Source organism: Xiphophorus hellerii, chromosome 10, assembly GCF_003331165.1.
Source record: "Xiphophorus hellerii strain 12219 chromosome 10, Xiphophorus_hellerii-4.1, whole genome shotgun sequence".
Taxonomy (NCBI): domain Eukaryota; kingdom Metazoa; phylum Chordata; class Actinopteri; order Cyprinodontiformes; family Poeciliidae; genus Xiphophorus; species Xiphophorus hellerii.
The window spans coordinates 16,399,352-16,426,825 of NC_045681.1; the positions used below are offsets into that span (position 1 = coordinate 16,399,352).

The 27,474-nt window shown below is 43.5% G+C and overlaps 2 protein-coding genes across 2 annotated transcripts; one reads left to right on the forward strand and one right to left on the reverse strand.

Annotated features, from left to right (window-relative positions):
• Nucleotides 1-1,492: 1,492 nt before the first annotated feature.
• LOC116727074 (wings apart-like protein homolog) lies at nucleotides 1,493-25,433 on the forward strand. Its single transcript, XM_032574182.1, has 20 exons — nucleotides 1,493-1,819; nucleotides 3,055-3,569; nucleotides 8,087-8,822; nucleotides 9,804-10,195; nucleotides 11,481-11,605; nucleotides 15,304-15,399; nucleotides 15,513-15,683; nucleotides 15,782-15,918; nucleotides 16,297-16,408; nucleotides 16,525-16,770; nucleotides 16,955-17,066; nucleotides 17,146-17,243; nucleotides 17,607-17,683; nucleotides 21,706-21,842; nucleotides 21,947-22,062; nucleotides 22,173-22,358; nucleotides 22,855-23,071; nucleotides 23,153-23,241; nucleotides 23,327-23,422; nucleotides 24,318-25,433. The coding sequence occupies exons 2-20, from the start codon at nucleotides 3,077-3,079 to the stop codon at nucleotides 24,381-24,383; spliced, it is 3,702 nt and encodes a 1,233-aa protein (XP_032430073.1). The 5' UTR covers nucleotides 1,493-1,819; nucleotides 3,055-3,076; the 3' UTR covers nucleotides 24,384-25,433.
• Nucleotides 25,434-26,103: 670 nt separating this feature from the next.
• Nucleotides 26,104-27,266, reverse strand: atoh1c (atonal bHLH transcription factor 1c). Its single transcript, XM_032574183.1, has one exon. It carries the CDS (start codon nucleotides 26,854-26,856, stop codon nucleotides 26,335-26,337), a length of 522 nt encoding a protein of 173 aa, XP_032430074.1. The 5' UTR covers nucleotides 26,857-27,266; the 3' UTR covers nucleotides 26,104-26,334.
• Nucleotides 27,267-27,474: the final 208 nt, after the last annotated feature.

A 27,474-nucleotide genomic window follows, 5' to 3' on the forward strand; every position in this document is an offset into this window, starting at 1 on the left:
TGGCACAAAGGTGGGGTGCCGCATGCCAGCCTGAGTCCTCTGCCAGGCTTATCCCTTAGCAGGCCGCGGTTGCATATAATTTTAAGGTTGAAACATCAAAGTTTGTTGCCAGAATGACCCCACTGCCCCAAAGAAACAGACGGCCATGGAAGGGTGCATGTCAACACTTGGATGGATGTAGGACCCAAGGTAGGGTGACAAAGATCAGACATAGGGCGTGCCGTGGTGGCGTAGGGGATAGCGCGACCCATGTTTGGAGGCCTTTAGTCCTTGACTTGACTTCCCCCCTTTCCTGTCAGCCTACTTTCAAAAAATAAGGGACAATAGAGCCCACAAAAAGACCCCCTGGAGGGTACAATATATATATATATATATATATATATATATATATATATATATATAAAGATCAGACATAAACAGAGATGTTGATTTAAAACATGGATGGACAGTAACAGTGATAGAATGGACCATGGCAGAAGAATTAGAAAAAGATTGCAAAAGTATGTTATGTTTGGAAATCTTCAGAGAGAAAGCCTCTGTACTCTAAAGGAGCTGTGGCAGCATGACTTATATTTATCAACTCTATTAATAATCAAAATAAATCACAGAATTGCTTGAACTATGTTCTTCGGACAGATCTGACCAAATTAGGGATGCTGGGACATGAGGCAAAGCAACACACATCCATTCATCCTCTACACCTGTTTGATTGCAGCGTCACAGAGAGAGAGAATCTGTTTTCACTATTAAGTTGGTGAGCGCGGGGGTGAAAGGGCTTCTTGTGATATCTTAACCTTGTGATATGTCAACCTTGAAGCTTGGCAAAAAAAAAAAAAAAAGAAAAAGAAAATGAAAACACCTAATGACTGCAGTATTTATAAGCAAAACTAGGGACAGACTTCCCGCATTGGCCTTTAAATGTTGTAGTGGTGGGCATTTATGTGTTAACTGTCAACATCCAGTAAATTAAGTGCGCAGTTTGCCTTTGTTAAATGAAACGACATTGTGGACAAACACATATTTTCCTTAAAATTAATTTATCTTTCATTTCGACTCTTTAATATTCTAGTAGGCGTTTGTATTTCTAAATAATTTCACTCTTTTTCTGTTAAATTATTTTTACTCGTTCTTTACTCGTGAAATTAAAATGTACATTTTCCGAGTTTAGGGGAAGTACTGGAACGCCGCATCCCTGCCATAAATGAGAACAAGGTCAGAAGCAGTAACAAAACACTGCTTCTGACTTTCCGGTTAAGTTTAAAAAATAAAATATAATTGTCACTATAATGTAAATGAACAGCATTTAACTGACGAGTTTTTTAACCACTATATAGATTTAAAAAACAAGACTAAACATAAACTATTAAAAGTAATTTTAATTCCGAATGTGCCAATGTAAACTAATAGTGGGTACTTTATTTGTACGAAGTTATATTTTCACAGCTTGGAGGGTTCTATTTCCGGTTACGTGCTGTTGTTTCAGTTCAATCTTGACGCGGTGGGGGGAGTCCAATGGAAGCCTTCGTCGTAAGCTGAAGAAGACAATCGAGTCTGAATTTAGGTTGATAAACTGAGAGGAATTTATTAAATGCGCTTATAAATCCACTTTTTCCGCCTCGGCCTGGACCTGCCGACTTGTCCTGGCCGTCTTGGAGCCTCTGATCCGCCGGTAACTGCCTCTGTTCGGCCTTGTTTATACTGAACAGCTCGACTCAGGGAAGCAGAAGGCCCGGCGGCTCTTCTGCTGTCTGTCTGTGAGGCTAACGGCCCTGTGGGCTCATCTCTGTGTCTGATGACGATCGGCTCTTTAACTCACCGGGTAAGTGAAGAAACCGGCAACGGGTTAAGACTTTAAACTGATCTGCGTGGAACTCTGGAGCGGTGGAATGTCGGTTTATAGTTATTGTTAGCCGTTAGCTTGGAATTAGCTCCGGCTAATCCGCTGAATTTATGCTAAAGCTAACAGCTAAACTGTAGTTAACGGTTGGAGATAACTTCAGACAGTCACGGCAAAAAGAAGCTCTAGTCTTCTTTAACCCAAGAGTATCGAGGCATATTAAACACACCAGGCTGTTTATAATGTTCTAAAATGATTCAAATCTAACATTATAATACACAAAACACACGACTGTGTTTAGGTTATTAATATTTATTAAACAAAGATGAATCAAAAAAACTAACCCTACATTTGCTGATTTCTGGATTATCTAGAATTTGAAGTTGCAGCTGTTGCTCAAATGCCATTGATTAATCGATTATTACCAGTCAGAGTATCTCTGTAAAAGTAGAAGTTGTGCCAGTTTGCTGTTCTGGATGGATATACAGATGTCTAAAACAATACCAAGACGGTATCAGCAATGACATTAGGGAAGCAATTGCTGATCCCCATCACTTTGTGGAGGGTTGTATGGGCCATTTACACTGTTTGAATCTGTTCATTGTACAAAAACGAAGATCATTTACAAACGTTCTTCCCTAAAGCGGAGGCCAAGGTCAGATCATTTAATGCTCAATAAAATGATAAAAACAATGGACATAGAAAGCAGAGATATTTGTGAAGAGAAAACATGCCTGCTAGTAATTCCTCCATTATGAGAGAGTATATATCCTAACTAGCTTTGTTTAGGAAAACCTGTTATATTATTAGAATATGTACATGTTCTGATATTATCTAGATCTGATAAGCTAGCTTCAGGTTTGCTGACTTTTTAAATCAGAAAGTTTTCAGGTATAATTGTCATTGAACTCTTGTGTAGAGTGCAAAAAATTTAAGTTGGGTTAGTATCTGAATATCCAATATCACAGGAGCGGTCGGACACAAAGACTTCCAGCTAAAATGGCCTTTTCTGAATATGGCAAATAAAAGCCTATACAAGGAGAACGCTTTGGACACCGTCCCTCATTGTAAAACTCTGAGTGATACATTTTTAAATAAATCCGCATAATACTACACATTCACCTCCGCAGAGTTGTTGGTATAAGTCCATTGAATGGTTCCGAAACTACATAAAAAAAAAAAAAAATCACATTAATTTTCACTGTTTTTATTTGTAGTGAACATGAACCAGATGCAACAATGACATCCAGATTTGGGAAAACCTACAGCCGCAAGGGAGGAGAGGGCACATCCAAGTTCGACGAGGTCCTGTCCACCAAAAGAGGCACCCTCAGTACCAAATGGGGCGACACCACCTACAAGGCCAAGGTGGGCTCCAAGCGAGCGGGAGCCCCCAAGAATGACTCGGTCCTGGAGGTCTACAAGAAGCCCCGTCTCTCAGAGGACGGCCTGGACGATCCGTTCGGCTTCGACAGCGACGAGGAGTCCAAACCGGTGACGTCCCGGGCGGGCAGCAAGTCGTCGCCCTCCAAGCCGGCGTCGGCCGAGCCGCCGCAGGCAGAGCGGCCGGGCTTTTCGTTGGATGCGGGCAGCCGGTCCAGCTTCCAGAGGGGATCGTCCCACGCCGCTGCGCTGTCGGCTGCGGAGAGCCCGTGGTTTAGCGGCGACGGGAGTCAGCCGGAGATGATGGAGGACACCGCCCGGTTCTTCAACAGCACCACTTTAAACGCAGGTAAACAAACACCCAGACTGTCTGAGTGCAGTCATTGTGTAGCATCATAAAAATCCATAGCAATCTTTAAAATACAGAAGATTGGCTTTGAAATGGGTATCACAAATCTTTAGCTTCTTGCTGTCAATAAACAAGATGGAGTCAACGTTGAAACGGGATCTAATGTTGTTAAGTGACAGGTGGTCAGCTCTGATGTTGTGGCTTTCAGTGTTGTGTAACTCTAGCTGAGCGCCTGCGATATTTTGTAGTACTATTGTGATAAAGATAGTGATTTAAGAAAAAAAAGATTACTTATCTTTTAATGTCTTTTTTTATGTTTAAATGTCAAAATATAACATTTCCGATCATACTGTGTCAATTAATATATATTTTTTAATTTACCATCAATAACTGAAATTTATCATGACAACAATAAATGAAACTTTTTATCACGATAATAAATTCTCACAGTAAATGATATGATAAAAGTCTCTGGTTGAGTAATGACTACAGTTTCAGTCCAGGTCTTGGATAAATCTGCGTGCGGTGACTCTTGAAGCTTGGGCTACAGACTGTAGCCCATCCATGCAAACTCTTGTATGGGTTTTGCTTGACGGTAGTTATGCTTTTTCCACCACACTTTTTCCTTCCTGCCAACTTTTTGTAAATGTGCTTGGATGCCACTCCCCAGGAACAGCTAGCTGCTTTAGCAATAGCCTTTTGTGGTTTACCCTTCTTGTGAAACATTGTCAATCATTGTCTACTGGACAACTGTAAAGTCAGCAGTCCTTTTTTGGGGGGGGATTATGTAATCCATAAAACGGCAAAACTTAAGCTTTTTGCATCAGTTTATATTTTGCTAAATACGTTTTTAGAAGCCTGCCTTAGTTTTGTGCCTGATCAGAAACAAAGTATATAACTCTGTGTGTAATGGATCTGTCCTCTATCTAACGTCTGCTTCTGTTTGAAGGTTGCCATCTGATTGCACCTTGATGCCATTTATAATGTGCAGCTTTTGGCACTCTTTTTCTTTCACACCCACACGAGTTGGGATCCACGCATCATGACTCATACACCCCCCCCCCCCCCTCCATCTGGCTTCAGAAGCAGCAGGTCTTCATATTTATTTTTCATTTACCTGTGGAAAGAAAGAGAGAGGAACATGGAACTCGTAAAGCGCCCTGTAGTTCACGGTTTAATGAGTGAACGATGAGATTTGCTGCGGTCATATCGAGTGTGTGATTGCAAACAACCTGCTCATTTATGTGGCTGACAGATGAATCGGTGCGGAGAAGGAGGAGAAGGAGGAAGAGGAGGAGCAGCAGCAGCAGAGTCTGAATTCCTCTTCAGGCTTCATAGTGTTGGGACTCATGTCATCTGTTTGTGTGGGAGGGTCTGTCTTGCAGTCTGGGTGGGTTTCAAGTGTTAGTTGGCGTTTCTTTTCTTATTTGGATTAGACTTGGGGGAAAGCGAAGCTCATGAAATGAACTGATAAATCATTGCAATCATCATTGACATCTCGACTGAACTTGGACTTCCTTCCTGCCGTTCACTGCTTACAATCTTTCGCTGCATGTCTAACTCAAGCGACTTAATCGGCTGGACTTAAAAACGTGCAGTTTGTCACAAGGTAACAAAAAAAAAAAATCATACAATGTCTCATTTAAAAAATAAAAAAATGGCAGTAGAATTATGATGACAAAGCAAAGAGGTTTGAGCTAAACTAAATTTGAATAAATTCTGCCATCTTGTTTCAAGTCCAGCTGATGTACTTAAGATACGAAACACCCATCAGTTTTATCTTGCCTTAAAGTTTAACCGTCAAATCAGATGCACTCTTGCAGCACAAGGATGCAGCAGTATATGTTGTATGATCGCTATGTGCCTGTTGATCACTGCTAAACTGCAAAGAGCAATCATTTCATCTCTTTCTCACCAGCTCACACTGAATGTTTACGCTCTGCCTGAACACACCGTGCCCTCAGCTTTCGCACTTCTGACAGTATCCTCTCTCACTAGTACTATGTTTCAATGAGCTTCAGGAGATACTTTGGTTGAAATTCAGCGAATTTTATATGTGCTGAAGTCTCTTTTTGGTGAAGGTTTTAAGGAAGTTGTCCCGGTTCATCTGCCAGTGCTTCAAAAGAAACTCTTATCAAACAGCTTGAGGCAAAAATTTGCGTTTTATTATTTCAGCCGTGTGTCTGGCTAAATTCTAACTGATTTTATCAGCTTGATACTGAGGACTGGTTGTTTCGTTTCCTTCGGCACAGACTAAGGACACGAACATCAACCACAGTTATGATTTTTAAAATAAAGCCACGTTTAACACTTGGTGCTCCTATACCAACTAAATACAAAATAAACGTTTCAACTCATTTACGTTACAGATTGTTGATGCATAGAATGGAAAAGCATAGACTGTGCTCTATAGACCAATCCAACAATCTCTGTGCTTTGGCAGATTATGTACATGTTCTAATCGTTCATTATTTAGAATCATCCTCTCACCCAATCCTAAACTGAAGGGCACAGATTAGGGCTGTAGCGATACACTAATCTCATGATACAATACGATATGCGATACTCTGCTCACAATATGATATATATCACAATATTCAGCAAACGACCCGATTATATATTTTTTCTGGGCTAAAAAATGGTTAAATAAGAGACAAAGTTGCTAAGTTGGCAGAGGCGGGTGACGGTGGGCGGGGCCTGTCTGACAGTCCTCTCTCACGGCAGAGCAAAACATGACATCTGCAGATTTGTCAGAAATCTGCAGAGGTAGATAAGATCTGTTTCTCATGTACCGATCGGCCGATCTCCCAAAATTAAAAAAAATCCGTTCCGATTTATCGGCGCACCCGTAAATAGAATGCAGTCATGTAGTCATATTCTTACGTAAAATGCAATTTAGTCAATTACCTCCCAATTAGAAACAAGGTGGGTAGAGATGGTGGGTTTGGTTTCAGAATGTGAGAACAAAACATCCAGGTATGTAGACCGACAATCAGTCCTTTATGTCGACTGTTTCTTTATGGCGGCGGCTGTTTTAACCGTATCCATTAGCAGCTCAGTTAATGTGCTGTACCTCGGCCATTACGAGGAACAAAAGGGGATTGCGGAAGCTTTTCTGGCGGCTCTGTTTATCTTTTAACTTTTAATTTACCTCATGCTTCATCTAAGATCCGGATAGATCTGAGATGACCCAGTTTTAAGGTCAAACCTGGGGCTTCTGTTCAGAGCAGAGACATTTAGGGTTCGGTGTTTTCATGTAAAACGGTTTCCTGTTTTTGTTATGCAGAGCGACTGCGACTTTTCCAGCTTAAGGTTATCGCGGTAGTTACAAATGCCTCCAATCTGCCAGGTTATGATTTTGCTCAATAAGAGCTGGAGCACATCCAAGCTCAAGCGTTTGATTCTAGAGTTAATCTAGCAAACATTTAAAAGAACAAAATGTCCTGCATGATGGAGGTTGTAGTAAACAATTTTTTATCACTTTCTTTGTCAAGGAATCCGACCCTAACCTTTACTGTATTTTAAAAAAAGTTAAATTCTAAAAAAAAGTGAATGAGAGACTAAGATGTTTATTGCGTATACTCCTAACGGACGCTATTTAAAAAAAAAAAAAAAAAATGTAGCAGCTTTCAGACGAGTGTTGGTTTGGCCTGGATGGCGGCTGCTGTTTGTTTCTGATGTGGCTGTATGACCCGTTTGCAGAGGTGCTCATAGAAACGGTGAAGCTTTAGCACCTGAGAACGCCTAAGACGATAAGATGCGAGTTTCTGCACATCTAACACAATCCGACACACTTTAGAGTTCCTGTTCTTTCGGAAGAACGTCCCGCTTGAGCGATGCGATTCTGTTCGGTACACGGCGTTGATTTACAAACTATCATCAAGCTAGCACCTAGCGAGAGGATCCCAGCAAGGCATCTGACTTATTTTATTTAAAGCACACTTTCAGACCCTCCTTGAAAGCAGTCAGGGATTTACTTTAAAGAGAAATGTCTTTAGTAGCAAATAGCCCCAGTCAGAATTTTGTGACTGATTTCTGGTTTTGGGCCTGCTAATAAATTGTAGCTGATTTTTCTTAAATTCATAAATTAACATACAAGAACAGGATTCAAAACATTTCCCTCCAGTCTTCCTTTAATTAGTTCAATTTGAGTATTTATAACAGCAGCAGAGGTGATGTCACACTGTGTGTGAGAGGGTTTTAGTGTAAATCTAGATTTTACTGATATTTTAAAACAAAATGGGGATTATTGCCACCCTAAATTAGGTCTGGGGGATATAGCTTAAAGTCAATATTATAATATAATTAGCAGTTAACCTCGATTTTTTATTTTATTGCCACCTACCTTTGCACCAACAAAAAAAGACAAAATCAAATTTTATTTATATAAAAAAAAAACACGGAAAATAACAACATAGACAAAACGACGTCATTTGTTGCCATAAATTTTGTCGTCAATTTTCAGTTTATTGCCCAGACTTGCCCTATTTATTGATGTATATATTTTTCGGTCTTAGGATCGTCATGGCAGAACCCGGCGTCGTCACAGAACCAGCACAGCTACTCCTGGTACCTAAATGCTTCGGACAGCGACAAAAAGCCCCTGGCCCAGACCACCACCCTGAAGACGGGCTACCAGGCCGAATCTACGTACGACTCCTGGGACGCCATCATGGGTCTCCGTCCACCATCGCCCCTCCAGGAACCCCGAAACCCGGCCCCCACGCTCTCCTGGGGCTCGCCGGGAATGGCGGCGGCTGGCCTTCACTCGGCGCACAGGAAGCCCCCCTCTCCTCCGCGGCCGCAGAACCCCAGCGAGAGAAACAGTCTAATCGGCGAGTCCGACCTCGCCGAGTTGTCCAAATTCTCCCAGACGTCCGCCTCGTTATCGCTCGAAAGAAACTCAAACTGTCGGACGTACAAGAGGCCCAACAAGCAAGGCTCGGGCAGGGCTTCGGACTCCAGCAGCTTCGACGACGCCGCCTTCGGCTCCGATCTCCCCAAATCCTCCACCGACGCCAACCATACCAAAACAGCAGGCGGGGGACGGGGCCGGGGCAGGACGAGGGACTACACAGTGCTGCAGCCCTCGTCCGTGTCGGCATGCAACGTCACCAACCAGGACCGCGGCAGGGACGAGTTTATTAGTGATGCGGCGCCTGCCAGCGGTGCCGGTGGCGCCTCTTCAGGCAGTACCACGGAAGCACAAGAGCTGGGGTGGCAGCGGAAAAAGGCCGAAGCACAACAGCCGAGGTAGGACACAAACAAATTGACTTTTTAAAAAATAATCACTTTTGTAAACATGACCTAATGCAGGAGAAAGGCTCATTAAATCATATCCTGTGTTTTCTAGTGCCGAGTTTTATTCATTTGGATTAAGTTGGATGAACTCAATCTTCCCTGCATGATAGATTTATTTATTTAGTGACTAAGATACTAAATCTCCGAGGCAGAGGGAAACGACATAGAATGGTGAAGATTGACAAGGGTCTGGAAATTATGAGTTAATCATGTTTGACAAGTAACAGTTATTGTAGTAATCGATTATCTTGATGATTAATCGGATACAAAAGATCTTTGCATTCTGCAGCTTTTTAATTTAACCACTTCAGATACATAAATAGAAACAAATAGTTACAGTTGTTTTTTAAAGTATATAAACATTCTATTGGATAACAAAAGATCTTTTCTTTAGAGAATATTTGACCATTTGTAACCAAAATAATGCTTTTAACAGCATATGAAAAGCTAAGCGCTTCTCGTTGGCTTAGCATCAGTACAGAATCGGGCTAAACTGTTTTTTTTGTTTTGTTTTTTTTAAAAGTAATTTTATAGCAGCAAGTGCTTAATAGGATATTTTTTCTTTTTTCAGAATTTGAAACTGTAAAGCTAAAACTATCACTTGAGATACTATTTACAAAAAAGTTTTTTTGTTTTTTTAAAAATCTTCAATGCAAAATGTATATATTATTTTTACCGTTTCGGCTTAATTTCTGCAGTGAGTACATTGTTTCAGCAAAATTGCCTTTTTTTTTGTTTTTTTGAGTCAGTTAGCAATTAATTGATTTTTAAAAATGTTGACGTTTGTTCGCAAAGAATTTGATTGATCGTTTCAGCCCCAGTTGCAATTTCCAGCGACAGCTTTGAAATGAAGTCTCATTCACGTTGAAAGAACAGTGGCAGACGGAATAAAAACCTCTCCCCGTTCCATATGCGACGCGTTCTCTTGCGCAGGCCCAGGCCGACCCAGACCAAGTCAAAGAAGGAGGACCTGTTCGGCTTCGACGACACCGACTTCAACCTGGAAGAGAACAGCGCCGACAGCGGCGACGGCAAGCCCAGCTACAAAATCCAGTACTTCGGCTTCGACGACATGAGTGACAGCGACGGCGCGGACGACGACGGCGAATCCAAACCGAGGAGGAAGGTCGCGCAGGCTGCGGCATCCAAGGCGACCCCGGCGGTCACCGTCAAGGAGACGATGACGGCAACGACGGTCGATGACGATGACGACGACGACGTTCCGGATCCGTTCGAGAGGCTGGAGAACCGAGAGAGTCAGCAGATCTGGGAAAAGCCGCCGGTGAAGGAGAGCAAGAAGAACTCTGAGAGGAAGACTCAAAGAGGTACACGCACATTCCAAAGAAAATGCATGACTCGACATTAACTTTGCACCGATCAGAGTGGGGGGGGGAAAAAAGAAACTGTAGTAAAGCTGTCAGTAATCCCAAATGGATGAACACAAACGACTCCAGAGTCTCAGCAATGTAAATACGACTGAGCACGCTGGCTGTAAGCGAGATTCGAAGTATCCACATTCTGTTCCTTTGGCTTGATGACCAGAAGTGCAGAGTGATTCACCGAGCTATAATTAACCCAACAGAAACAGAAATCACTTCTGTTTAATGTAACACAGACATTTCTATTACAAGGCTGCATTTTTGCTTCCAGAAAAGAGGCAAGTGAGCTGTGTGATTATATCTTACACGGTACAAATTTACATTTGAGTCTATGTTCATGTTCTCAGAAAAATTGTTGTTTTTTAATTTATTTGGATGTAATTTTGTTGATTAAAAAGTATGAAAAATGACCTCATTTGTGGGTAGAAATTGGGAACCTGTCCAGCTCTCAGAGATAATTTTTCTTTGAATGTGTGTGTGTGTGTGTACATGTAAACACGACACAGAGCCCACATTGTGCTCCAGATCTTTCTTTTCTTCCCAACAGCGATAACCTTGTTGCCGTTTGTTTTCGTCTAAACAATAACCCTAGTTTCCACCTCTAAAGCGGTGAATGAACCGTTTACAGGCTGTCTGTTAAAATCTTAAATTTATCTAATATTAAAGCCTTTGAATATCTTAAATTCATTTTTTTTAAGTATGTTGATCTTAATACATTAATTGTGAGTCTTAAATTTTGTCTTGGCAGGACTATTTAATCTCATATATTCAATATTTTGGGTTTTTTCACTGGAATTTTCTATCAGACAAAAGTTTAAGTTGCACTGAGACTTCTTCGCGACGTTGTGACTCGAGATCGCTGTGGCTACCGTTTATCTTACTGCTAACATGCCCTTGTCAGCTACCTAGCTAGCTACCTTTTTTGTGTCCAACGTAAGTAAGTGCAAATTTCTCACCAGCTAGCAAGGACGAAATTGTACTTTTCTGTGGCGAAATAGGTCTTAAATTCAATTCATAATGGTCTTAAGAACGTCTTAAAAAGTTGGTGAAACCTGGAGAAACCCCGTTTTAAACAAGAGATCAAACTAAATATTTTCAAGGAAATCTGTTATAAACATCGAACACTTTCACTCTCAATAAGTCGGAAGTGTTGGTCTCGTTATTAACGTACTGCTCAGGTGGAACTTGGAATTGGGGGATAATTGGTAATAGTTTTTTTTTTTTTTTCCAGATACTCTGGACTTCTCTGAGGACGGCCTTCGAGTGCTGGCCAGTGGCCCCAGACGGGCGGCTCAAAGCAAAGTGATCGAGAAGAATCCCGACACGTTCCGGAGGATCTTCAGCGCACATAAGAAGGTCAGACACAACGTCACTAAGGCACATAAGGGTGTGACGTGCCTCACGAGTGCCAACCGTGACGCTGTTTAAACTAAAACACAAAGTCATTTAAAGTCTTTGTAGACTAAGTGGATCTAACAATAAGAAGTAATGGCAGAAATGTTATGTTTTATAGTCTTAATGCTGCTGAAGAAGATGATAAAACTACAGTGTTCAGCAGAGCTAGTCTTGGAAGGTTCCTAAATAGCTTTCAAATAAAAATATATTGAATGCTATACTTAATAGCTGGGTCCGTGCTATGAAACCTACCAGTTTAAATGCGCTGCACCGTTTCTGATAAGACAAGTGGTCAAATATTGACACAGAACTACAGCTCATTGTTGGCTCTGAAAGCTGTGTGGTGCCTTGGCAAGCAGGAAAAATGTAGTCAAAAGTCAGTGGGGTGGTGTATGTATAATTTTGACCTTGTGTGGATTTGACTAATTCAAACTTGCGCATTTGATTCTTATTTTTAAAGAGATATTGAGGTTGTTTTGTTATCGCCACAGCCTGCAAAAGGCATTAAATGTTCCCAAATTAACTCCGGTTTTCGTTGTAGATTTTTCCACGAACTTGTCCATTCGCTTTGAATTTAGGTTTTGGAAATGTTAATTGTATCCAAAACTCAGCTGCCTGCTCATGTTTCGGTCTCTTAACAAATCTGGTCTTTTCATCTTATTAGAGCCTGTTAAAGCCGCGAGTGTTGTGCGGAGTTAAAGAGGTGTGCATGGATGTACCTGTGGGGACGAGGGGTTTTCTGCCTCCGCCTGCTCTGACTAACTCCTCGGTGCGTTGGTTTGTGGCGATGTGTGTCGGCAGAGCTGAGGAGTGGCGGACGATCAGCCCTTATTCTTTTTTTCTTAGGCTCCCTAGCTGCCCGTCTTTGCTGTGTCTGCCTGCTAATGGCCTGTCGCCGCACGCCTCACGGGCCGGCCTCAGATCAGAGTTATCGATCGGCCTCTTTTAGAGCTGACGCAGCTCAGTGGCACTCAAGCAGAGCGGAGAGTCTGTGTACTTTGTGTTAGATGGAGGAGGGAGGTTCATGAAGAGGAGGGCTGTGGGGTGTAGCCTCTTTATACATCTGCTCTTGAAGCTTTTATCAAGTAAACAGCCTGAACCGGAGTGATAATTATGTTCGGTCTTGTTGTACAGCAGGAGTGTTTTTAAGAAGTCTCTGACCCTTGTTAGATAATATGTCAGGTTTGTCTTAGTGAGCTCTGCTGACCTCATTGGGTTCTGTTCAGTTCACAGCTATTTCAACTTTGGCGCGTCCTTAAAAACTCTGAGATTCATGTGTTTAAAAGTAAGGCCTTAAAATGTCTTAAATCCTCTTAAAAAAAATGTAAGTTGGGCTTAAATATGTTAATCGCAGGTATTAAATTTCGTCATGGCAAGACAATTATTTTTATCGCAGGACTTTTCTCTCAGGCTAAAGTTTCCTCCGTGCTCAGACGTCTTCATTCCATTCTGTGACTTCAGGCTGTTAAGGCTACCGCTAACTAGCTCCTCATGTACCCTTGCTTGCTAGCTACCTAGGTTTTCTGCGTCTGTCATGGGCAACTTCAAATTTATGGTCTGTTTGCTGGACGATGTTAGTTTTCACCACTGGCGCACATCTGTTGCCAAACCTGTTAGCTACTAGGTGCATTAAAATATTCAACTAAAGTAAGAATCTTACTTGCGTTGATTCTTAAGTCACTTAAGAATCTTACTCATGTTTTCTGGGAAACATGAGCCGGGCCGTTTGGGGTTCTGGTCAGCGGTAGTTTTGGCCCTGGAACATTTTTTTTCCCCTCCGTTTCTTTCCTATCATGAACACCGACCTTAACTAAGGCAAAAACGAAGGTCAGTGGGGAAATGTTTCCATAGTGACGCAGGGATTCGTCAGTATTTGGGCCTAACGGGTGAATTGGAAGGATTTCTTTTCTTTTCTTTTCTTTTTTTTTGACGGTGTGAGCTGGAGAGCGTTTGACGCTTCCCTGCAGTACGGTGGCCGGGCTCCTGCAACATCAGCGCCGTTTATCTGATGCGAACGTTTCTGAGCCGTGACCTCGGCTCGTCAGGAATCCCCTGGCAGCCGAGCGCCGTTCTGCGGCTGAAGCGTGCCCCCGGCAACGTGTGAACCGTGTGTTTGTTTTCTTCCACTGGGGGGAAGTGGGGGGGTTTGCCCACCTTCCTGCCTCGCTTTTTTATCTGCGCCATGCTGCTCAGCAGCAGGTGGGTGGGATGGGCGGGGGGGCTCCTTGTCTGCCTGTGTCATTCAGATTACTGTAGCAGGCTTTAATTTGCTGTGTTGACGTTCCAGCTCTGCGCAGCACATCCCCGAACTCCCCTTCTGTCTCTTGCTTATTAACCCTGCGGAGAAACTTTTTCCTGCCAACTCGGCCCGCTCTCTTTTCTTCCCTCTGTCCGTCTTTTGTTTTTCATCCTGAATGCCCTGGCAGCCACCAACCGCAGGTTTGGCACCAAGGACTGTGTGTGTGTGTGTGTGTGTGTTTGTGTGTGTGTGTGTTTGTTTTTAAGTGCGCCGTGCTGTTTGATCATCGCTGGCCGACTCTCGCCAACTTCTTCCGCATCTATTTGCTCCTCAGTTCACTTGCTCATCCACTCTGTAACTTCAGCTCTCGACTTCTCTCCGTCTGATCGAGTCCAGCTTGTCAACATTTTTGCTTTTCGGCTAATTTTGTACACGCACTGAAGAGAAATAGAGCCCTTTAAAACTACTAGCTTCAGGGTATTTTATTTGGAGCTTATGCAATATATTAGTAAAAAGTAGTGCATGATTGGTAAGTGAAAGGAAAATGTCTTATCTCTCTACCAGAAATTAAATTTTTCTCCTGTTGTCTGATTGGATGGAGAACATCTGTGAACGCCACTTTGCAGCTCCTGCCGCAGACTTTTCAGTTAGCGTTGCGTCTGGACTTTGATTAGGCCAGTCTAACTCATAGATATGCTTTAATCTATTCCATTACAGCGCCAGCTGAATGCTTAGGGTGGTTGACCTCTAGGAAGATGAAGCTTCACCTCTCTTCAGAGTTGCCTTAGGCCTTTTGCCTGCTTCTCAGAACAAAGGGGCCAACCAAACATGTGTCAGTGGTGTATTTTTGTGTCCTTTTTGTTGTTAAATATGTGCTGTTTTGTATGATCTGTCACCTAAATTCCCAATGAATACTTTTTGCAAATACCTGCTGAAATAACCAGCAGAGTTCAAATGCACCACTCGACGCTCGCGATGGAATTAAACATTTAATAGCGAATTAAATCGGGTCTTTAGTTTTATGTTTCATAAAGTTTTACAACAAGCTACTCCAGTAAGAGCTTCCCTTAATCAGACCACACCAAGGCCTTGTGTGACTTTTTAAAATCATCCTAATAAAACGTAAGCAAATAATTCCATCAGATTAGACCCATTAGGAGTCCAATGTTTTCCCCTGCTGTCCTGTCGACTCAGCGTCCTTGTATCTGTTTGTATCTGTTGGCTGTGAATATTAAAAAAAAGGAAAATGAGGTAACTGAAAGAAAAGCAAAAACTGCTGACGGAGTGCTTCTGTCTGCACAAGATCGTGTGTCAGCTTGAAGTTTTGCCTCAAACTGCAGGTGGGCCGATAGCTCCACCGTGTTCTCAGCCAACTTTCTTTGCTGACGTTCTCCTGTTTCCTGTTTGCGCTGCGTTTCAGTCTCCCACCAAAGCTGTGTACAACGCCAGACACTGGACCGTGGAGAGCGAGGAGGAACCGCCGCCGCCTTTCTTCTCCCGATCGCACGCGACTTCTGTAAGAACACAGACGGCACCGACGCGGCGTCTGACTGGACGTTAGGTTTGTGGTTGGACTGCGGAAAGACATGCAGCCGCCTCACGCAAGCTTTCCTCCATTCCCTCGCGCAGGCGTCTGTCCCGACCGGGAGCTCCAGCAAGGAGCCGGCCGACTCCCAGAAGGACGACGGGGTCTTCAAGGCGCCGCCTCCACCTCCAAAGGTTACAAAGTGCGTCACCGTTCCCACAGATCCGTACCAGGACACGGTCACGGCACTCAAGTGTCGTAAAGAACACAAAGAGGTACGTTTCCGTTTGTTTCCCTGAATCACATTAAGAAACTCTACCTGAAAATCAGGAAACGTTTTCAAATTCTCTTCCCCACTTTCTCGCGTCTGCAGCTCTACACGGTGGTCCAGCATGTGAAGCACTTCAACGACGTGGTGGAGTTTGGGGAAAACCAGGAGTTCACGGACGACTTCGAGTACCTCGCCACCGGCCTGAAGAGCGGCCAGCCGCTCAACACTCGCTGCCTTAGGTACGAAAACGAACACCTGAGTCTGACGATTATTTTATTGATTCTTAATCGATTATTCGGATAACAAAATTGCCACAGTTAGTATATTTTTCATCTAACTACTGAAATTCAGTTACTTTTTTGAACTTTTTTGCCAAAGATGCAAAAAAGTGAATCTTTGACTTTGATCACTTGATTGTTTCTAGCAAAGGATGCATCTTCATCTTAAAAAAAATATTGTCTGCTAATCTGTGGATATTTTTTGAATTAATAAATGAACAGGAAAAGGAGCTTATTAGATTTTTTTTTTCTTTTTTAACAGAATTTCAGCCCTAAATTAGAGTGTTTTCATGTATTGTGGAGGGTTTCATGAACGTCATTGTTGTTTGGTTTCTCCAGTGTGATCAGCCTGGCGACCCGCTGCGCCATGCCGAGCTTCAGGATGCACCTCAGAGCCAGAGGGAAGGTGGCTCAGGTCTTCAAAACGCTGAACGACGCCCCGCACCTCCCGGTAGCGATCACACTTGAAGAACGATGCGGCTTTCCGGAACTGAGCCGAGTGCTTTGACCCAGATTGTGTTAATCTGCTGGTTATCATGCTCTCTCTCCTCTCCTCTCCCCCTTCAGAACCTGGCTCTGTGCACAGCAGCTCTGATGTACATCCTGAGCCGCGACCGGCTGAACATGGACCTAGACCGGTCCTGTTTGGACCTGATGATCCGGCTCCTCGAGCTGGACCAGGACCACGGAGCCGTGGCGGAGCCGGACTCCAGCGTCCAGTTTAGTGCCAAAGAGCTGGCCAAGATAAAGGAGAAGATCAGGAAGCTGTGCGACACCGTGCACAACAAGCACCTGGACCTGCAGAACATTACGGTGCCGTGAACCTGAGAGTTTTTCATTCTTCAGTTTTCATCCTTTTTTTTGTTGTTTTCGAGCTTTGAAAAGAAGCTGCTTCTAAAACAGCTCCTTCACACCTACAGATTTCAGGCTGCTTCTAGCGGCTCGATTGGAGCTGAACTAAAACGCTGCATATCCTCTCCCCCTCACTCCCTTACAGACGGGTCATTTAGCCATGGAGACGCTGCTATCTCTGACCTCGAAGCGAGCGGGAGACTGGTTCAAAGAGGAGCTGCGGCTGCTGGGAGGACTGGATCACATCGTGGATAAAGGTGTTTTATCTCAAAGGGACAGAAAACGCTCGGCGTGTCCGAGTGCTGAATGTGACCGTGGCTGTCCCGATCTCCACAGTGAAGGAGTGTGTCGACAACCTGGACCAGGAGGACCAGGAGGAGAAGCTGGTTTCTTCGCTGTGGGGAGCGGAGAGGTGTCTGCGGGTGCTGGAGAGCGTAAGTGTTTCAGGGGAGGAAACTGAAGCCGCACTGCAAAAACAAAAAGTATTTTTTCTTCCACAGTTTATCTAAGTACATTTGAAATAAGACAAAACTAACTTCAAAGTAACTTTCCAGGTAGATATAACTAAGCTAATATCTTGCTGAAAGTTACTTTTAAGTTAGTTTTGTGTTATTTCAAGTGTATTAAGATATTTGTAGTGGAAAGTAGACTGGCTAAGACTGGATTATCTTGAAGTGTTGAAAGGTTCTGCTTTAAGAACCTTTCACCCTTGTGATCACTGAAAGTGTCAGCATAGGATTCACAAAAAAAAAAGCTCTGAATGAAACGGAAATAAGTGACCATCTGGGTTCATGCAGGTGTCCGTCCACAACCCAGAGAACCAGGGCTACTTGATCGCCTACAAGGACTCGTCGCTCATCGTCTCCTCCGCAAAGTGAGTAAGCTTGTGAGGTTTAGCTGATTTTCTTTCCTTTTAGGATCCGACTGCAGAGACCCTAAGGCATTGCCGGGTCAAGCCGCATATATTTTATCTACTGAAACTTCTTCCTCGTTGTGTGACGATCAGACCGAAGCCACATAAATCCAGATATATTGACTTCCCCGTCAGAAGCTTGAAGCGTGTGTCGCCTCCCCAGCCACCGCGTCTTTGTGTTCCGTGTGCGTCACTCGCCATTCAGTGGATCATTATCGGGGTTTTGTTGTTCCATTTCCTTGTCGTGACCTCCTGTCACTCTCAGCAGCGACCTTTTACCTCTGACCTCAGCTGGAGGAGAGGGTGACGTCACTCTTTCACTTGTTTCTTCGGGGGTTTTGTTCTCAGGTGTTGCAGCCTGAAGGCAGTTTTCTAACCTTCCTGTGCTTCAGTTTGGTCTCATAAAAGATGAAAACTGTGTTTTGCTGGGTTTTTAAAAAATCTTTTTAGATTCCGAGCCATTAAACTAAAGCAGCCATTTATTATGCCAAAGTATTCAAACCTCTGGACGACAACTTGTGGGAATCAGATTGATCTCTATCCAATCTGACCGAGCTTGAGTTGGTTTGTGAAGATAAAGGAGCGAAAACTTCCTGAAGGTGACATTTATCGACTCACTGGTGTGCTTTCTAAATACCTATCATAGGAAAAAAACGCTTCTCCAACTTAACAACAACGCACAAATTTGTGTTTATCTATCCATTCCAATAAGCTACACTTACGTATGTGGACAAAATCTAAAAAAGGTGAAAAACACAGGCATTTCAGACATCAAATAAACAGCTATAATGTTGACTAGTGGAAAAAAAATTCAACAAGAACACTGAAACAAATGGGGACAAAAAATCAAAAGTTATCTACCAGAAATAATGTAGGGCTTAATATTTTTTTATGAACAGTAAGTGTAATGCTCTTGAGCAAATTAATTTTCTGTTTTTTCTTCTTACTGAGAATTACTTGACATTTTTTTTAAAAATTAGGAATTAGTTTTATGTAAGCACCAGAACAGTTAAAGAAAATACGGAGGCATTTACAACAGAGTGAACTAACACTCTGTTGTAAAAACGGAGGTTATTTATTTAGTCATATATCACCAACCAGCTGTCATTTCCACAGCTAACACTACCACAAGGTGGCAGTAATGCACAAAGTTGTTGAGTTCGATAAACCTTCCAAAAGAGAGAAACTCCTCCATCCCAGTTTCATTCGGACGAATTACAGAACCCAGTCATGAGCGTGTTAAAGAAAATCGCTACTGATGTCTGGGACGTTGTTAGAACCACCATTATTTGAAGGAAGATGAAGAATCAGTTTGACCAGCTGATTTTCCTCCTGGCTCCTCCTGCTTTCCTGCCCTTTGGGTGACCGGGCAAAGAGCGACAAAGAGCCGCTGTTTGGGAGTGCGACACAGGCTTCGGTCTGGGCCCTCAGCTGTCCGCTGGTTAACTCGATTAACCCCAAAATCTACGGGGTGAGGCCCCGGGAGTGACCGAGGTCTGCTACCGAAACAACCAGACTGCATGGGCTCTCCGTTCTCTTCATCCGTCTCACTCGTTTTTTCTTTGGTCTCTCCGTCATTCCCTCGCTCTTTATTTCTTCCTATGTTCCGGTTTCCTGCTTTTCTTCTCTCTGAGTTGTCTCCTTCTGCTTCCTTCCATCGTTGAACACGCTGCAGAAACTGCATCCGTCTGCATCCGACGGCTTCAGCTGTCTGCAGGCCTAATCTGATAAACCCCAAACGGCCCTGTTAGGAACACAGCAGGTCCTTCTGCCGTTTGATGAGCCTCATTTTGTCTGGCCACGAACTTCATTAGAGACGGTTCTCTGAAAAGGAACCATCGCAGACAATGTTTCTTTCTGTGGAAGACGCTGCTTTGCCCAGATGAGACCAAAGTTCAATTTTCACAACCTATATCTAACACACACTTCACGTATCAGTCTGAACACACCTCCCCCATGTTAAAAGACAGTGGTGGCTGCATCGTGTTTTCTGCAGAACACTGAAACACTGAAAGTCCATTAAAAGTGCCTACTTTCCATTATTTTGTAAATAATGACACTTTCATGCAAAGTTGGCACTTTTAATTGACTTTCAATGCAACTTTTAGAGCAACTTTGCATCAAAATTTCATTATTTACCAAATGACACTTCACACAGGTGTAAACATTCATAATCACTTATTCATGTTCATCAAATTTGTTATGTCTTGTTTATGACAGTGTCATGTCTGTCTTATGCACACCCCGTCAAATAAAGTGTTACCGGATTCAAAGGTAACCAACTAGCAAAGGGACTTAAAATAGCTAACAGCAACATTAGCATTTTTGTTAATATTAATATGATATACTGACATAGCTTACATTATCTGCATGCAGCAGAATTACTCAAGTTACACGGTTTGTTGGGAAAAAAACGGCAACGCTTTTTGCCTTTTGGCTCTGACTTGCTGCCGAACACGACGAAGACCACTGCCATGATTGCATAATGTAAGCAAATACTATTAGCTCATCTCAAAAAATGGCTAACGCTACCGTTTAGCATCACACATGCTCTTATCTTGCTGAGGATTCAGCCAATTTACAGTGATTGGTTTGAAAAGAAGGAAATACAGAAAACGTCGATTGGTCAGATTAGCGGAAAAGTTGCGATGACTGGTGAAAATTGCAAGTCGGCGCGAAATTTACGAATGACGAGGGAATCTGCATCGATAGTTACGATCGCGACTTCTGTGGAGGGCCGGCGAAGTGTCCCGGAGTGAAATACGAGGCCATCTGCCCGACAGCTGAAACTTGGGCCAAACTGGGTCATCAACGGCCAATGATCCCAAGAACATTTACAAAAGACTGGCTTAAAAAATAAAGAATCAAAACCTTCATTTAAGCGAGGATGAGCTTCCTCTGCATCGTGACTGTAGATTCCCCCTCGTTCCCCTCTGTGAGCTCCGAAGTTAATTTCATCCAGATGTTCCTTTTATGTCTTTCCTTCTGTCTTTCTTTGCGTCCAGACTCTGGTTTCTGCTCTGTTCATTCACCGCTGACATTTGATCTAATTTGGTTATTTTCATCGGGCTGCTGACCCACTTCACCCTCCCAGCTGCCACAGTCGGACTTTGCGCGCGCACACACACAGCGGTTTCCCTGAATGTGGCTCTGTTTTATTACGTCGTTGAAGAGTTCAAGTCCTGTTCAGAATCTGGATGTGAACCAAGTTGGTCACCTGACAGGCTAGAGCTTTCAACTCTTTGCCTGATAGGAAGTTCTTTCGTACTCATCTTAGAGTTAAAACCACATTGCTCTTCACAGGGTCTGGACGGGTATTAGAAATCCTTGAAAATGCTTGGATTTCAATTGGGAGTGGTCAAGGTTTGGAAAGTGCCTGATTTCTGTTTAAAGCCATTCAAAGTGTTTTGATATTGAAACTGCAGTTTTGTAATAAAGTGCAATCTAAAGTTTGATTAAAACCCTAAACTTGAAAACCGTAATTTATAGTTGAAAACTCATATTTTCAGACACCTCATGAAAAGACACATTTTTCTTCTCTCACTGTCTGAAGTTAAATCAGACAAAACTTTTCTTGTTTTAGGTCAATTAGAATGATCAAAATTATTTCTATTTGCTAAACGTAGCGAGAAAATATTTAATTTGAGCTGGGATGTCATTTACCTTAACACGACTTGTTTGTATTGTGAATATTTATTATTCCTAAAAGGTCAACGACTTATTGATCAGTGCAATTGATATAAAGGTTGGCTTATGTTTTATACCTTAAACAACGTTATTGAAATAGTTTTATTTATTTATTTTTTTAGTTCATTTGTATTTTTAGTTTTTTTATCTCCGAAGTGTGGCGCTGGAAAAGTTTGACAGCTTTCCTTGAAAATGCTGCAAAAGGAAACGTGGCCCGAACCCTGTGTTTAGATTGCGTACCACCAGTTCCCGTGGTGATAATATTTTGCGATTAAGCGTTAAACCTTCTGTCTCAGGGCTCTGAGGAGGTGCGAGCAGATGATCCAGCGGTACAGCAGGGAGGTGAAGTCAGACGGCGGCACGGTGGGGAAAGCAGTGGAGAACTGCATGAGGGCCATCATTGGAGTCCTGCTCAACCTGACGCACGACAACGGTGAGGCTCCGAAAACGCTCGACGAAGATGTTTAAACCGCAAAATAAGCAGTTGGAGACCAGTGCTCTCATGTTTTTTGTTTTTGTGTGTGTGTGTGTACGCAGAGTGGGGCAGCACAAAAACGGGCGAGCAGGAGGATTTGATAGCGACCGCTCTGAACTGCGTTCTCAAAGTCCCTCAATATCTTCCTCAGGAGCAGAGATTTGATGTCAGAGTGCTGGTGCGCATCGCACGACACCCGAGCCGACAGGAAAAACCCAGAGAAATAAGACGCCCGGTTGAACACGATCTGGAGTAACGATCGACCTTTGCGTTTCCGGTGCGTTTCAGGGTCTGGGGCTGCTGATCAACCTGGTGGAGTACAGCGCCAGGAATAGATACTTCCTGATGGAGATGGAGATGGATGGGGGTGAGGGGCCGTGCGACTCCACCGTCCTGCTCAGCGAGCAGCATCAGGACCTGGGCAGTGGTGGCAACGGCAGCGGGCCTCTGAGCGCCATCGCGGCTCTCGTACAGGTAAGGGTGGGCGGTACTGGCTCAGAATTTTATCATGATATTTCATGATGCTATTGTGATAACGATAAAAACCATGATAAACTATTTATTGTTTCCTTTTTTTGGTAATTGTGTGACTGCATGGCGCAGCATTTTGCAGCGCCACAAACGCACATCTTGACAAACGTAACCATTTGACTCAGGCGTCATCAGGACCCCACTTACTTATGTTCTATATCATGAGTATGTTTTTAATAATAGTTTTGAATTTGCTGATATTTAGAAACTGGTGAAAATATTTCTGATAATACTGTCAGTTTTTTTTTTTTTTTACGTCTTTAATTTTAATTTTTTGAGACGCGGATAAATCAGGATTCTTATTGTGATAAGAAACTTTCACGATAAATGATATGATAAAATTTGATTTAATGTTGGGAAAGCCAAATTTTGCTTTGAACTGGTCATTTCAAATGATCATGGGCTTAATGTAATCCAGATTGAACTTGTTTCCCCTCAGCTGTTCTTGCAGCGCGAGCGAGCCGCCATGCTGGCCGAGGCGCAGACCGATGACCTCATCAAAGAGGCTCCGAAGCCGGCACTCGACCAGAGCGGCGAGTGGCAGGAGACCGGAGGCGAGATCCAGTGGGTCGCCAACGACAACGCCTCAGACAAACAGGAGGAGGCCAAGAAGAAGAATAACGACGAGGAGGACGAGGAGTTGGACCTTAACAAAGGTAGAGCGGAGCTCTGGTTTACTCTCTGGAGAGAACTCAGTCGAATTGTGCGAATAAAACGTCCCGATTTCTTCCCTGTAGCTCTGCAGCACGCAGGGAAGCACATGGAGGACAGCATCGTAGCCTCGTACACAGCACAGCTCCTGGGCTGCCTGTGTCAGGGGAGCCCGGTGAGTCTCACTGCGTTGCCCCACACATCCCGCTCACAGAGGTATAGTTTCTATGATTAATTACCGCCGTGTTTGTCTCCACCAGATGAATGTGACTACTGTGAGAGAAAACCTGCCAAAAGGAGATTTCTCCATCATGACAGAAATGCTGAAGAAGTTCCTCAACTTCATGAACCTCACAGTGAGTCGCAGCTTTCAGAACATTTCTGTACCCGAGGATGAATAGCACAGACTTTTTTTTGACGGATTGACACCAGTTTCAGCCAATGTTTGTGTTGATTTAATGATGATGATCTAGGAAGTCGTCTGTAGGAGTGCACCAACAATCAGCTAACAAAAAAGATTTTTTTTTTTTTAAGGCATAAAAATTGGTATTGGGAAAAGTCAGAATTGGCAGATCAGGCTTTTTAAAAATTGGTGTGCCCCTGGTGTTCATTTTTAACACTTATTGATTGTACATATTTGAGACACGGGAGGAGCCTTTGTAAAATTATATTTACTCTTATTTCAAAGGCAGAAGCACTTAGGAGTTGAGATTATAAGCTAGTTTAAGCAGTGCCTGTTAGCAACTAGCATGCCAAGCAGTACAGCGATTGTCGTGTAAGCATTTTTAACAGCTGATGCTAGCTTAGCTCTGAGATTTCTAAAATCCTGTCACCATTTCCAAATCAATGAGCGACATGTTGAAAGCTCAAAACGATGACCCATTGACTGTGCCGTACGCGTCAGCCTTCCTGTTATCTGCATGAAGTGTGGCTCTCTCTCGCTCTCCTGCAGCCTGGAAGAACCTCGGACACGTCTCAACATGTTGTAGACAGACAGCCGTAAATAGCTTCTCACATCTGGCTCCGTTATTAGACACATCACCAATACAAAAGGTTTTCTTCAATTTCTAGGGTGAAACAATGCAAGGCGCAGTACAACTGTAATGATTCTGATACGAGTTGAAATTTATTGTGGATTTTCTGTCGCTTTTAGCTAAGAAGAGATTGAAATGATTTATGTATTGGGTCAGTGCTGACGAATTTTCGAAGGTTTTTTCCTATAACCGCTGAAACTCTGCTCTCTGTCTGCAGTGCGACGTCGGCACCGCAGGACAGAAGTCCATCTCCCGGATTATTGACTACCTGGAGCATTGCTAGAGAAGCCTGACACACACACACACACGCATACAGACTCTATGCCTCACACACCAACACCTACACTGTCCTCTGCCACTGGGAGACGCCTCCTCCTCCAGTCAAAGGCAGCCCTTCTCCTCCCCCATGGTTCGTTGTTGTCATTAATGGATGATTTGGTTCCTTCACCCGTTCTGAAGTGTCACCCTAAAGCTTTTAGTTGTTTTCGTTTTTATTTAAAGTTCCTCGAGATGTTGTTTTATTTCCAGTCCGACTTCCCCTTTTTGCTTTTCTGAATTTCTTTTTGAAAATTCCTCACAGCTCATCTTCCCTCCAATTGCAAACGTTTTTTTTTCTGTGCCCACTCCCTCCTGTCCTTGAAGCTTCAAAACATCGCAAGATGATTTAAAAAAAAAAAAAAAAAAGAACCCAGAGAAGTCCAAATTGATCTCTTTGCTTTGAAAGTGACATCCCTCTCTACTCCTCGTCTTGTGCTTCTCTCCCTTTTTTTCCCCCTCTTGACTCTTTGGAAAAGATGCTCAGGAATCAAAGCTATTGATCTTTTGTGGGTCAGAAGCACAGAATCTAGTCCGGACCACCTGGAAATGTCACTGTGGGCCATGTTCCTTTCCGTTTATTAGTACAGACAAGCTTTTTTCTCTTGTTTGCATTGTCAAAATTCAAGTTTTCTGATCATTTTCTATATGCAACACTCGTTTATTCCTAACAAATGGCCGTAGATGGACGCAGACACGAAGGAAGTTGAACAGAGATCAAACACGGCTGAGAGAGGAGGAGAGGAACTGAAAGTGACACCAAGATGTTCTGAAGTCCCTGAAAGCTCGAGGTGGAAATTTCCTTTTGGGTTTCTCAGACTTCAAATGGTGTGTTTCCGACGTACTGGAACCCAGAAGCTGATTGGCTCATTCGATTTTGAGGATATCAGTTTGGGGATAAATCTAATCCTAAAAAAAAAAAGTTCTTAGGATGAAAGCTATTACCGAAGCAAGGATCATTTTTGGCATTTCATAAAAAAAACCAACAACTTCTCAATCAATAAACGTTTCACAGGAACCAACACCTCTGAGTCTTGTGTAAAACCCAATGGTGTTGGGAATTCCTAGTTGTACTCTTTTTAACTCTGCAACGTGTGCTCCCACCTCAAATGTGTGTTCTATGTTTTCCAGTTTAGCTTTCTGCTGGATCCGATGTTATTTAGATACCAAATTCAGGTTCTTCAAAGGTTTCTTAATTTGTTCGAGGCACGTGTCATCATACACACACACACACACACCTTCAATCCTCACACTCCTTTAAACAGAAGTTTACAGAGCTTTATTCCCGGACGTTTGCAGGATGAATGGAAGAGCTTTCTGTACATAGTCCCTGTACATAGATTGATTTCCTCGTGTAGGAGGAAAGTTATTTGGGGGTTTGAGGGGTTAAAATGGGTGGGTCTGGGGTTGTAAAGGGTGGGGTTGTGGGGAAATTGAGGGGCTGGGGGGGGGAAATTTAATTTTAGATGCTAGACTTTTCTGAATCGGACTCTATTTTTCATTTTCTGAAGCTTTTTTTTTTTTTTTTTTCGCCCAGTTGTGTTGTTTGTTTTGGACGGATGGACAGAGAGTTTCTGCAGGAAAACATGATCTTTGTACCAATTTGCAGACTTGTGTCTTTGGTTACATGTATATAATTTTAAAATAATAAAAATTGCTACTTTCAGTAACTGCCGGACTGCTTTTTCCCCCCCCCCTCAATGTCCTGAATTATCACTTGGCACTAATTCTTTTTTTTTTTTTTTTTTGAGGATATTGTGTCAAAAGAGGGAGAAAAAAAAATCTGAAATCTCTTAAATAACGTGAATATAAAAACATAGAAACATTATTGCAGGATTTATTTACAATCAGTAGAAAACAGTAAAAAAAAAAAAAGTTTGAGTCTTTTAATGTCCCTCAGTTTCTGTCACGCGTTCCAGTTATCTGCTCCTCTCCGCGTTCCGAACCTCACCCTCGGGTCCAGCTCTGTTCGGTTCCGAAGGCCCGCAGGTCCCGGTCCCGTCCTGCAGCAGCTCAGTCAGGGTGCTGATGTAAATCTGGGCCATCTGCAGAGTCTCCGATTTGGACAGCTTCTTCTCGCTCTCCAGGTTCGGGATGACGCTCCGCAGCCGGTCGAACGCCACGTTCAGTCCGAGCATCCTTCTCCTCTCCCGGGCGTTGGCGGCCAGGCGCCGCCGCCTCTGCGCCCGCTCCAGGGCGCACCTGTCCGGCTGCAAGTAGTGCAGGGCGGGGCCCAGCCGGAGCTCCACGATGGCGCACGGGGACGCCTCGCAGAAGTCACGGCTGTCTCTGGAGAGCGCCGCCTCGGCTTGCTCCTGCGCTCGGGTCCGCTGCAGCAGGGCGTGCATGTCCCCGCTGAGACCCACGGGGGCCGCGGGGCCGACCCCGCCCTCCGGAGTTGCGGTGATGAAGGGCGCAAACAGGCTTTTACGCGGCGGCATGTCTCCACTTGTTCCTCTGAAGCAGAACCAGAACCAGACGGCGCCGGGGACGGAAGCGCAAGTTCAAACTTCCCCAACTCTGGGACGGGAATTTATGGACCCGAGAGACACGGGGGGGACGCGGCTTGCGTGAATCCGGGGGCGTGGAGAAGGTCGTGTGCTGCCTAATGAACAGAGCCAAAGCCACCGCAGGAGGTCCATTAACCAAGTTCATCAAAAAGGGATTAGAAGCGAGTCAGTGAGCGTTGTGGACCGAGGAGGGTGCAGGAGAGGCAACATCCCGTCTTATTGGACCATGCAAACGGCTTTTGGAGGGCCTTTCGCTGCCTGCATTTAAATCATAAACAGACTCAAATAAAATGTGCTGCAATTTCTCTAGTTATTCCAGAAAAGCGATATTTCCTTATACTGAATATTTCAACCCTTGAATCTGTTTCGAGTAAATATTAAACTGCCTTTAAATCAGGGTGATAGAACTTGTGCAGCCCGGTCGTTGAAATATTTTTGGTATGTATAAGTTTCTTTTGCCTGACCGTTCACAACAGTTGCTACAAATTTATTTAATATTTTTGTCACATTTGGATATTTCTTATATAGTTTATCAACATAAAAATGGCA

Coding starts and splice junctions, on each gene's coding strand:
- LOC116727074 (XM_032574182.1), top strand. CDS start 3,077: ATGACATCCAGATTTGGGAAAACCTACAGCCGCAAGGGAGGAGAGGGC. Junction 15,919..16,296: donor CTCAACACTCGCTGCCTTAG/GTACGAAAACGA, acceptor TGGTTTCTCCAG/TGTGATCAGCCTGGCGACCC. Junction 22,359..22,854: donor CCATCGCGGCTCTCGTACAG/GTAAGGGTGGGC, acceptor GTTTCCCCTCAG/CTGTTCTTGCAGCGCGAGCG.
- atoh1c (XM_032574183.1), bottom strand. CDS start 26,856: ATGCCGCCGCGTAAAAGCCTGTTTGCGCCCTTCATCACCGCAACTCCG.